The following is an 11,846-nucleotide window of genomic DNA, read 5'->3' as shown; positions in this document are numbered from 1 at the left end:
CTCCGACTTTTATTTTTAACTCCCTATTTTTCCATACATCACGTAAGGCAAAATCTCCCTCCCCCTCCCTTCCTACCCAGCTCGTTTGTTATCTCTCCCCTCCCCCAATCGTTCAGAAAGAATTTGATAGAGAATGCCGACGAATTACAAATATTTCCAATGAGAGAACACAAGACGAATCGCTGAGCATTGCGATCTATCCACTCTACCTGTGGTGGAACATGGGCTGTCTTTATGGTTCATTGAAAAGGGGGGGTGGGTGGGATACAACTTCCCACAATGATACAATTTCTAAGTCAAAATAAAATATCAGGCTCCGACTAATGAAATTGGACCGGATTGCTTGGTGGGGGGAGGGGGTGGAAATGTGGCAGACGTGTGCGAATATCACATTGCCTCTGTCTGTCAAAAGATGTCCCCCTCTGTTTGGCTTTGGTATACATATATTATGTGCGATTTCCTCTTCTGGAGTGGAGGGCTGGGATCACGTGGGCCCACTCCGGGCATGCTCCCGGTCCTTCTAGAAATAGTTTGCGATTTCACACAAGGGCACAAATCTTCTAACTACCTTCCCATCATTCGGAGGAAGAAAGGCCAGTAAAAAAAAAGGATCGGCCACCCCCAAATATCAATTATCAGGAAACAAAACAAAAGAAGGGCAGGAAAGGGTAGAGTGGATGGATGGGGGAAGGCGACCCCAAGCTTGCGATGATCCTAACTCCTCCAAGTAATTCCCTCCCACGATATAGATGGAACGCTTTGCCAAGAGCTTTTCAGGTGTGCGCAGAGGTTCCTTCCGTGGGAGTTAATAATAAGGGAACTGGAAATCAAAGGGAAAGTATCTAGCGCCGTGTAAATAAGGGTGTAGACCGAGCGAGATCTTTTTGGCTATCAGGAGGCTATCAGAGATCGATCATAGGTACTCAAGAATCAAGATCTATTAGTGTCCAGCCTCGGCTAACTGATATTCTAGGACCCAACCGCAGAACATGAATCTGACAGCTGCCCCCTGATACTTGCCATCAGCGTTTGGAAGCGATTCGTGGCCATTGGTATTTTTTCCCCTCAGAGTGGACATTATCACCTTTGCATTGGCTCTCTCCATAAACGAATGATGCGTTCTAGAAGCACATGAATGCAAACCCAAACCCCGTTGCCTGCGCTCATCTCTCTCGGAACCGGAGTTGCCGGATGAAGCCATATTTGAAAGCCCGGAGAAAGTGAGCTGCGACAAAGACACGGATCCCAGCCTCAACCTTGGCCCGACCTCTTGAAACCCTGATTTCTCCATCTGCCTGTGAGCTCCCTTGGCAACAGGACCTTGACGGCTTTTTACATTAATTGGGCGTACCGCTTAGGAGAAAACCCCAAGTTTAGGATCCAGGCAGGAGCATTTTGGATGCCCAGCAGCCAGCTCTTTCGCCGAGTGGAGCTGCCATGTCAATAGGGCACCAGCAGTCCGTTTTCCAACTGGCTTCCCCTGGCTCCCAGCACCAACATTAAGGGAGCTCAGCTGTCGCCTAGTCCAAGCGCCTTGGGGCGATGCTGGATCTTCTCTGCACCGGAGCACAATGCCTGGGCGCAGGTTGAGCTACACATGTTTGGAAGGCTAAAATGCCCGTCCTGAACTTAATTGAACACCATGTTGTTCAGTCTGACGGAGCCAAGGCGAGCTAGGTGTGCTACTGCGTCACGCTTTGAAGTAATCACTGATTTCTCCTATATTGCATCCCCGTTGGTTTGTTGCAGACATCTTCCACCCCGATTTGTGTGTGTGTGTGTTGACCAAAGGAATAAAAATTAGGAAAACCATCATCATAGGCATGTGCAGCTCTTCCCACACAGCTCTTCCCACCCTACATCTCTCAAGGAGCGCCTTCCCAAGGATACAGCGCTGTACAAATCCAGGCTCCTCTTTCTCCTCCCTATCCTCCATTGTCTGTCGACTCTTTGGACTGTTGGATGTTTCAGAAAGATCGTGTGCCTCAAATGAGTGGAGCCGCGTGGCATAGACTTTCCCCTTAACAGGATTCTAACTACAGATTGCACCCCTGGAAGTATATTACAAGTGGAGGAAAACCCAAAAGACACCTGCCAATCCGTTCCCCCTTTAGGCATCTTCAGAACAGATTGGATTTCCCAAGGCGTCTGGGGAGGTGGTGACCATAATGAGTTTAGTTACCCTGGTCCCAAAACAGGAAGATCTGGAACCACAGAAAATCTGCTCCCCCCCGGATTCCACCCCCCCCCCCTTTCTATGATTGAAAGGCGTCTCTGAAAATCTCCTCCACGAAGAAACAAGGACTCGCCTGGCTTCATTTCACAAAACATTTCCCTTAAATGAAAAAGAGTCGTTGCCATCACAATGGGCTCATTCGGTATGCAGTAGGGATTGCTGTTGTGTACCTCTACTAAATACTGACAAGGCACAGGAAGTGGTCTTACTTCAGGCCTGTTAAGTGTCTTCCCATCCGAGAATCACCCGATCCAGTAAAACTGGAGTTCTAGCACGCACCTGCCTAAATTCTGTTGCAATACAGAGAGGGTATGTGTTTTAAAAGTACAAGAGTCTGGTCCAATAGCACCTTAAAGACCGACTAGATTGACAGAGTGTAAGCTTTCCAGAGGGAGCTTTGACTCTCAAAAGTTCATACCCTGGAAATCTACTTGATCTAGAGAATCTTGCACTTCTACTGCAGATCATCACAGCTGCCCATCTGAAATTATCTGTAAAACTTCTGGATTCCCATTACAGGCACAGTTCTGGCCTACAAAGGTTCTCTGAGGCCTTATATACATACAAGAGTGTGGAAACTCTTCAGTAGAAGTCAGGTGTGTGTAACCATGCTTACATAAAATGGCACACGCTGCATACAAAACACACACACACAAATACACTATGACATGTTCTGGAAGTGTGGCTCTGTTGTACTGAAAGAGAAGGAGTGACCGGCATTCTCGATCTCTCCACCAACGCAAATCAAACCCAGTGAAAATAATAAATTTATTTTCAAGGAAGATGTTTTCTTCTGAGTACTAAAGTGCAATTCATATCAGGTTTCACTCTCCCTTTTGTACGTGTGAGAGGGGGCACAGAAAAAAAATGAATGTGATTTTGTGTTTAGGAAAAGTTGCAGAGAGGGAGCTTTGTTCGAAAGGGGTTGTGAGGGAGTGTACACTTGTGTGTGTGACCTTTGCTCCACAGTTCTCTTTCGGCCACTGCTGTTAACTGAATAGCCCAGTCCACAATCCATTACAGCTTAAATGCTTGATTTTGCCCCTATTTATGCTTCTCTTAAATATGTTCCTTCAAAAGCACCTCTTATTGATTCTTGGTAGGTTTTACTTTCAAATAAGTGCAACCTTTGAGCCATCTGCTGAAACAGAAGCAATTTGGTTTAGAGTCAAAGCGGGACAGTTCTGTGATGTTGATGGCTCCCATTGTAATACTCTTTTCAGGAGGCCCAAGAATAATAAAAAAATGTGGTGGGTTCCAAACTTATACCAGGGAATTCTGTTGTGCGGCCTAAAGTAGGAGCATGGAGTCCTTAGAAACTCAAGATTTTAATATATATATATATTGTCTGTTGTGCATGCTTAAACTCACTGGCTCTGGGAGCTCTATATATGCAGCTGTGTCAACTTTTCTTTTCTGATGTTTACAACAGGGATACCATATAGGGAAAAGGCTATTATCGGGACAGAATGGAAACTAATCAGAACAATGCTACAGGGGTTTTTGGGGAGGTACATTTTTTCTTGTTAGGATTACCAAGAAACTAAACTGTACAGAGTTATTCCAGTCTAAGCCCTTTTGCACTGTAAACCACAGAAAGAGTAACCAGAAAAAGGTACCCCCAGGAAAGGAATATCTATCCTGTCTCCCTAAAGCAGAACCTTCTTCTACAAAGACCTACTGACTTTCTCAAGGGCTTTGAAGGCCCTTGGCCGTGGTTTTTACGCTTAACAGGAAAAGTTGCCTGAACAGACTATCAGAAGCTTTCATGAGTGAAATTTGATCATTCTGCTCTTTCTCAATATGGATGGGAAGACTGGTAAATGCAGTCTCTGAGTTGCACTTGTCCCAATGAACGCAGGGTAGACACCCAACATTGCTCTTACAAGGATTTTTTCCCCAATAAAGCAGATCTGTTTTCCTTCCCCTATGCTCATCACCCATTGCTTAAGGCCAGGCTTTTCTCCATTTTCTTGAGGATGTATGAAGGAGGAAGCTTTTCCTTCTAACTGATGTCTTCTGAGTGCTAAACAAATGACTGCCCGGTAGCCTGGCGACACATTTGAGCCCATTTCAGAACCTTGTGGGACAGTGAATCTTGCCAAAGGCTGCCCACCTGCTCTCCAGTCTCCTTCCCATCTCACTCAAAACCTTTGTCAACTCCCCAGGTCCCCTCAAGAGCCTTTGGCTGGTGCGTCTCATCAATGAAGCAAGACAAGGCACTCCTTCCAAAGCATGATGCCTCCTGGCTGTTCTGAAGCTCCTATGTTGCTGTCTAGGGGGCCATGGGACGTTTGGGGAAGCCAAAGAAGTCCTCTAGACAGGATAAAAGAACTTCCCCCATTGATTTCAGGGAAGGAGGATGTCAAGGATTTGTTCAGTGAACTCTTTAAAAATGATAAGTTACAAATATACCTGAATCCTAACTACAACTGTCCTCTGTCTGTCTGTCTGTCTTGCAACAGTCACTGCAATACCCAAGCATCTACCCAAATTCCAGTAAAGGCAGCCTCAGCGTGATTCTCTTCGAATCACCTACCCTTTTTAGGGTGACAAAAGGTGAGAAAGTCTCCAGGTTAGACTATATTGGCTGGGTGGGGGGGGGGGAGAGTCAAGGAGCTGTGGCCCCTTAGAAATTAAAAGGGTTGTGGTGCTTTAAACGAACTGCGTAAATGCATAAAGCGAATTGACATGGATGGGAGAGGACGTCTCAAGGATAGAGCCGCACTGCCAGTACTAGCATTTGCCTAACACTTTATGGAGTGGGCAAAGCACTTCACAGGCCTCAAGATTACCCAGTAGGCAGCCTAATCTTATCATCTTCAGATTGCCTGTGAGCTGAAATGGAGAGGCCGTGGTTTGCCAAAGGCCACCAAACTACTTTATGAAAGAGGCCTGGTTGGAAGACAGGATGTCCTAGCTTGGGGTTCAGGGAGAGCTCTGTTGGTGAACTGCCTCTTCAATCTCCCTGGCAGTTAGCAGAGCACGTGCCCCTCCCTGTAGTATTCCTTTGGGCCAGGGGAGGAGGGGGGGGTCAAAGGGAAGGACTTGTGAAGCAGGTTTCTGAAAACGGACGCATACAATGCCGCTGGGACATCAGATCTCTACCCAAAAGCATCCTCCAACTTTCCTTTCTCTCCACTCCCATCTTTCTACCTCTCTCCTTTCTTTCTGGCGCTTCCTCCTGTACCCCACCTGCCTACCCTACCAAAAGACAGAGAGTTGCAAACTTTCCAGCCCACCTCCAATGCGCATGCACTTTCCTTTTCAAACCCCCCCCCCGTCCCTTCCCCCATTCCTTTTCAAGCTATCATTGTACTTATGAACAAAGTATCCAGAGCCAAAACTTCTTGACAGGAGTTTCTCTTTCGCAGCCACCTCGCTCTCACTCTCAACCTCCCCCCCCCTCCAGGAATCGAGCTTTGCAGAGAGGAATGAGAGAGGGGAGAAGCCATCTCAGCTTCGCCAGTCTAATAAGCCTTGGCTCCTTATCTAATTTTTCACAAGCCCCGAGGAAGTAAGCCATGGGGGAAGAGCTCTGGTCTTACTCCAGAACCAGCGGCGCAGCTCCCACAACAGCTACTTGCACAACTTTGATACACAACACTTCCCCCAACTCAAGGTGCAACTGAATTCACACACCCAACACATACACACAAACAAAGGTTGAAACAGCGTTGGAACAGAGGAGAGAGAGAGAGGAAGAGGAGGGGGAAGAGGGGGTAAAAAACCGAAATTAACTTACAGATCTCGCCAGGGATCCATTTGAGAAGACGTACCTTCACTAACTGCAGCCCGAGAAGTCGTAATCCGCTCTAACTGCCTTGTCCCACCGTCCCAGCATTAAACAGCTCTAGCAGCTGCGATGGTGGACAGTTAAGATTATATATGATGTAAATATATTGTGGGTATGTCAGCTCCCCCAAACCATAAAACTTAGTTTAATGACACCACGTGCTCACCGAGAGCCATTCAGGGCTTTTGCTTTGGGCTATCCACATAAATAACCTTCAAAAGTTTTAAACTACTAAATTCACTTAGAAGCCACGGGTATTTCGGCTAATGTTCTGAGGGAAAGCCTTGGCTTTTAAAGTCCTGGATTATTATTATTTGTTGTTGTTTTTTTCCCCCCTCTCCTCCTCTGTGTCTCTTTGAAAGCGCACACACAAACACTGGAACTTTGGGGGTCTCTCTCTCTCTCTCTCCCTTCCTTCTCCCCCCTACCCTTTCTTTCTTGTTTGGAGGCCTTTTTTTAAAGTCCCTACTGTGTTGACACGGATGACAGTGAAGGTAAGCGATGTTTCATTTCCTTCTTGACTTTGTAAGAGTTCTCTAGGAAGGGGTGGGGGGGGGGGAAGCAGGCAAGAAGGGGGAGGGAACTAGGTAGTGAATACCAAAAAGCCAACGACAAGCTCAACAACCAAATATTAATCAGTCCTGAAAAATTACTTTTTAAAAAGACAGGGAAGAGGCCCAAATAGTCCCACGTTGTTCGCTGGATAAACGAATAATTAATCATAAGGCCGTGTATACTCGCCTGGTTCGCGTTATGGTAATGGAAAAGTTTGGACTGCTACGCGCGAAGGGTCTCTCGCTTTCTCTCTTCTTCCTCCCCCCCCCCCTACATTTAAGATAAAACAAAAGTGCGTCTGATTTTGTTAACTCTAACCTGTCAGGCCCAATTATTCTTTGGCAGACTTCCGATTAAAGGGAAAGCAAACCCCACGACTTAAAGAAAAGAAGGGAGGGCAGAAAAGACAGAATAGATTGAAACAGATGTGTTAAAAAAAAAACACCTACCGGTTTCAGAGAAGAGTTACCTATATAGGCGACGATCTACTCTGTGCCTGACTAAATAGGTGCACACAAGGTTTATTTTTCAAACATGGACAGAAGATATATTTGAAATTATTACATAATGGGCCATTATTTTGATTCCCCCTTGGAAATCGTGCGTGATAAGGCATAGCATAATATAAAAGGCATTTTTTATTATTTTTAAAAAATCTGAACAACAGCCCTAGATCAGACAAGAAAGCCTAGAGCTTTGATCTGGTTTACCCTTGTTTTATTTGACATTTGATGGCTAAACAAGCAAGCAAATAAATAAATAAATACATGAAATGACAAGATGAGCCAGGAAAGGGGAAGAGAGAGGCTTCCAAATGGACTGTAAAATTGCAATAAAATAAATCGGTCATCTTATTATTTGATCTTGTTGGGGACTCACTAATAATTACAATAATAAATTCAATAGGCTGCGGGAAGAGAAGAGAGTACACGGGTCTGAGGGACGCTGTGTCAAGCTGGAAATTTGTTGGGGGACTGCTGCAGTGGTACCCTTAGAAGCTTCCTCCACCATGAAAAGAAATGTTTGTTTCCAGCTCCAGGAAATTGCTCCATTGTTTGCAATGTGTAAAGGAAATACTATAAAAGTTTTATTGAGCCATTGAGGTTCCGCACCCCACCCCAAATTTGTTTCCACTGTAAATCGCTCTGAAGACGGGTCAGGCACATCCATTGTGAATGTGTGTGCGCGCATGAGAAAGAAAGAGGGAGGGCAGAGAGACAGACAGAGAGAATGGTTGGTGTATACAGCGAATGCATGTATGTATATTGCCACACACGCACACAAAATACATGTGCAAGCTCTCAATGTCTACTGGCCTGTACCTCCAGTTAAGTCAAACTTCAAGATTCTTGGACAAGTTAACTATATAAGATGATATGAGCTATTTTTATAAAAACCATTAGAAATTGGGGGTGAGGTCTTCAGGCACCCCGAGAAAGCTAGATTTCAAGGAACACGGTCGTACTTCCTTCTTATCTAACATCTAAAGCATAGAATGTTTCCCAAAACAAACTACTTGTTAAAATCCTACAAATGAGTACGACCTACCTTACTGGCGTAGATGTCTGTCCTGCAGTTCTCACCTGATCAAAGTGTATACATTCTTGTGCTAAAACACACCCTCTCAGAAAGTACAATTACCTTCACAAAGTCAGTGGTAAAGTTATCTGGATGAGGCTATACATATAAAAATGGATTCTTTGGCAAGAGGGTCTTGTTTATTAACTGAGCGATCCCAGTTTTGCAAGCGAGAGAAAGGGAAAGGAGGAAACATATCAAGTCCTTTAAAGGCCTTTCAAAGGACTCACAGCTATGATACATACAAGCTAGGATGTATCAAGGACTGTTCAACATTTCAGCAAGGAAAGGGAAGACAGTAGAGACAGACCAATGGAATACACACAGTCCAAAGTACTTTTTCCCCCACGAGGAAAGAAAATCTACAAGTGTCCCCAACTCCTCCTAAACTAGCTCCCACAGCAATCCCATACATATTTATTTCAAGGTGTTACGTTTGTTTATAATCAGTTGGACTCTCTTACAGCTTGTGTTTGAGGACTAACGAGTAAGACCCATTGATCTGCAGAGCACTTAAGAAATCCAGTGACTGCAACTAGTGAAAGTTTGGGTTTAGCCTTTTGTTTGTGCGTTTTAACCCTCCCTTCGGACTCAATGGGCTTTCAAAGAGGTTCGCTGTGGTTGAGTCCTATCTCAAGATTTTTTAAAAAACTTGACAAGGGGAGTGGGTTAAAATCGGCAGGATTCCTCCCCCCCCCCCAGTACCTGAGATAATTTGAAACAAACAGTTGATAGGGGGGAAGTTGGATACTGACCAACCGCTCGAGAAAAAAGGCACCTCAAAAGATTTCTCCTTTCCGCACGCCAATCTCGGCCTCCATTGTTGAAGTATTCTTTAACGTTTATTCAATATGACAAAATATATATGTTCCATGGTCTTTCACATATGAAATTACAACCAATAAATATATGGAATACAACATCAGGGAGAGAGGAGGAGGAAGTGGCTAGAATGGGCTACATGTAAACAAAAGGTGTACATTTGTATGAAACGTCAGTATATTTTTTTTTGCAAAGCTACATTAATTACGCAACAAATAAATACACAGGAATATTTAAGTCAAGAGACTTCACACTCTTCTCCCCTCGCCCGCCCCCTCCCCAACAGTGCTTCAATATTTTTGCACAGATATCTCCCAGGAGAGATGCGAAAGCAAACATGTTCATTGTCCATTGACTTTTCTTTCATATGCAAATAATACAAAAATAAGTCAGCGAGGAGGGGTGGGGTAATAACATGAAACACACATACACACTCGCACACCACCCCCGAAGAACTCATCTCTTGAGCGAGCATACCCTCCCCAACATTTCAAGTTAAGTGCATTCAGACAACCACCCGCGTGGCCAACTTTCCCTCCGCGTCACAAGTCAACAGGCGCTCTCACATTTAGGGCGCTCTGCTCGACCTGATGCGCCTTTACTCGGAAGTAAGTCTCCACGGAGTCTGGTGGGACTCGCCCGCAACTAAAGCGTGCCCAGTTCTTGTAGTTTTCAACCCCATTGGCCTTGGACAGGACAGTCCCCAGGCATGTCAGAGAAGCTGACTTCCGAGTCCAGCCGAGTGAAGCTTCAGGACTTCCTAAAAGTAACCAGGATACCACCACCACCCCACTTCTGCCCCTTACTTTTCAAACTCATAACTTGGCCTTCGGGGGAATTTCCCAGGCTGACGATAGCGCCACGGGTATGACTGGGTCGAGGACTGGTCAAATGGCGCCCATTCAACTCTGAGATGGGTTTGGGTTTGACCCACACACACACACCCCAGTTCTCACCCATCCGCGGCTGCAACGAGCCTTCCAGGGGGGCATGAAGCGAAGGTCCGGGGGCTTTATTTTGCATACTAATAAGAAAACGCCTTTGTCTGATAACTCTGCCAGAATGTGTCCTTCAGTCCAGTCCGCGACACCCCACCACCCTTTCCCACTCTTCCCGCCAAAGGGGAAAAAAAAAGTTTTCCCAACATAGTGTCGACACGAACTGACTCCCCCCGCCCCCGCCGCCGCCCCCCGCCCCAGCCCAGACGTCTACCTAAAGGGTCTCTTTGCTTTTCATTTTGGAATCTTTCTTCCATTTCATTCTCCGGTTCTGAAACCATATTTTGATTTGCCTTTCATTCAAACACAGGTTGTTGGCGATCTCTATGCGCCTCCGGCGGGTGAGATATCTGTTAAAATGGAATTCTTTTTCTAGTTCCAGAGTTTGGTAGCGGGTGTAGCTGGTTCTGGAACGTTTCCCATCTGCTTCTGGAAAATAAAAGACACCGGATAAAAGCCCCCCCAAAAGCATAAAGTTTTGGTGTGTTGTTGTTTTTTTTTAAGAACAGAGGGAGACAAAATGTTGGAAAGGCCAAAAGAGAGGAAAGGAGATTTCTTGGTTTTAGCCAGTTTGTAAAATTTTACTGGTAGATCCAGGGAGGTACATTTTCCAATACCTTCTCCTTAAAGTTTGGAGTTCAAGCTAAGGTTGGCCTCCAAGGAAATTATTTCTACTCAAACAACGAGAAAAGGGGCTTTGAGAAGGAAAATTATACCTAGTCGTCCATTTCCTAGGCTAGGAAAGTCATAGTTTATGGAATAATGTGGTTACGTTTGAAATCCATAATCCCCTTTCTCCTTCTTATTAAAGAACGCCTGCGTTTCCAAGTTCTCTCCCCCCCTTAAAAATCTTTCCTTCTTCCCTACTCCACCCGCCCCCCCCCAAATGGAATATTGCCTTTATACCCGTTTTGTTTCTATGATCCAATTATGCCGCCATAAATTTGGGCGTATAGAGCCTCTAAGCCTTTTAGAGGACAGTTTTACGAGCAATTGATGCCTTAGTCGTAAAATTTACGACCCCAGGTTTTTTTTCCCCCCTTATTATTTGCCCCGTATGGCCTATAAAACCCAGGCAAATCCTGCGAAACAAAATCGAGAAGCGAAAGTTTACCGTGGCTCATGTGCAGTTTGGTCATCCACGGATATATTTGTGGAGGCGGCTGCGGCTGCGGGTGCTGCTGCGGCGCTGGCGGCCCGCTTTTCTGGGCTGCTTGCACCGGTTCACTCTTGATTTCCCCACTGCTTTTAGATCTATCTTCCATCGGCGTGTTGCTGTGACCCGTTTTCTGAGTGTAAATTCCTGGGTTTAGAGAATCTTGGTCGTCTCTGCCTAAAGTGTGCCCTGAAGGTCCCATAACTGTACAGGACGGTCGGTCGGGGTTAGTTCTGGGAGTTGAAGTCATGTCCAAACCGTTCAGAGAGTTGGAAGCCCCCGATGAAGGGAATGTAATGCTCAGATCCAGCCCACTGTAGCAATACCTGGATGGATGAACCTCAGATACAGATCCATAATTCCCATAACTTTGCATGGCATAGGCTGGAACATTTGAATTTTGCTTATAGAACGAATTGGCTACGTAGGAACTCATGTCAAGAGTTATATTTTCCCCCACTCTCTCTCTCTCTCTCCCTCTCTCTCTCCCTCTCTCACACCCCTTTGATTAGGCTTGATTTGTGGCCCTTTTGAAGTTCAGGGTTTTTTGTTCTGTAAAGTGCAGAATTTATAGGTGGAGATTCTTCTTTTCTTTATTCTATGTGCGCTGCCCAAATATGGGATGTTTAAATAGAATCACGTGACGGTGTTGGCCAGTCATAAATTTGGCTTGATGACCCCAGGAGGTTATTGATGGAAGCCCGT

General features: G+C 45.4%; 1 protein-coding gene across 1 annotated transcript; it reads right to left on the bottom strand.

The window, feature by feature from the left end:
• Nucleotides 1–10,199: 10,199 nt before the first annotated feature.
• HOXC5 (homeobox C5) lies at nucleotides 10,200–11,577 on the bottom strand. Its single transcript, XM_055003989.1, has 2 exons — nucleotides 11,100–11,577; nucleotides 10,200–10,414 (listed from the first exon to the last, which is right to left on the bottom strand). Exons 1-2 carry the CDS (start codon nucleotides 11,575–11,577, stop codon nucleotides 10,200–10,202), a joined length of 693 nt encoding a protein of 230 aa, XP_054859964.1.
• Nucleotides 11,578–11,846: the final 269 nt, after the last annotated feature.

The sequence above is a fragment of the Eublepharis macularius genome, chromosome 19, assembly GCF_028583425.1.
Source record: "Eublepharis macularius isolate TG4126 chromosome 19, MPM_Emac_v1.0, whole genome shotgun sequence".
Lineage (NCBI taxonomy): Eukaryota > Metazoa > Chordata > Lepidosauria > Squamata > Eublepharidae > Eublepharis > Eublepharis macularius.
This window is presented reverse-complemented; position numbering and strand designations above follow the sequence as displayed.

Bases quoted from the DNA above. Each gene is read 5' to 3' on its own strand.
- HOXC5 (XM_055003989.1), bottom strand. From the start codon at position 11,577: ATGAGTTCCTACGTAGCCAATTCGTTCTATAAGCAAAATTCAAATGTT. The intron at 10,415-11,099 runs GTAAACTTTCGC...TTTATTTTCCAG, and splicing joins CAAACTGCACATGAGCCACG to AAGCAGATGGGAAACGTTCC.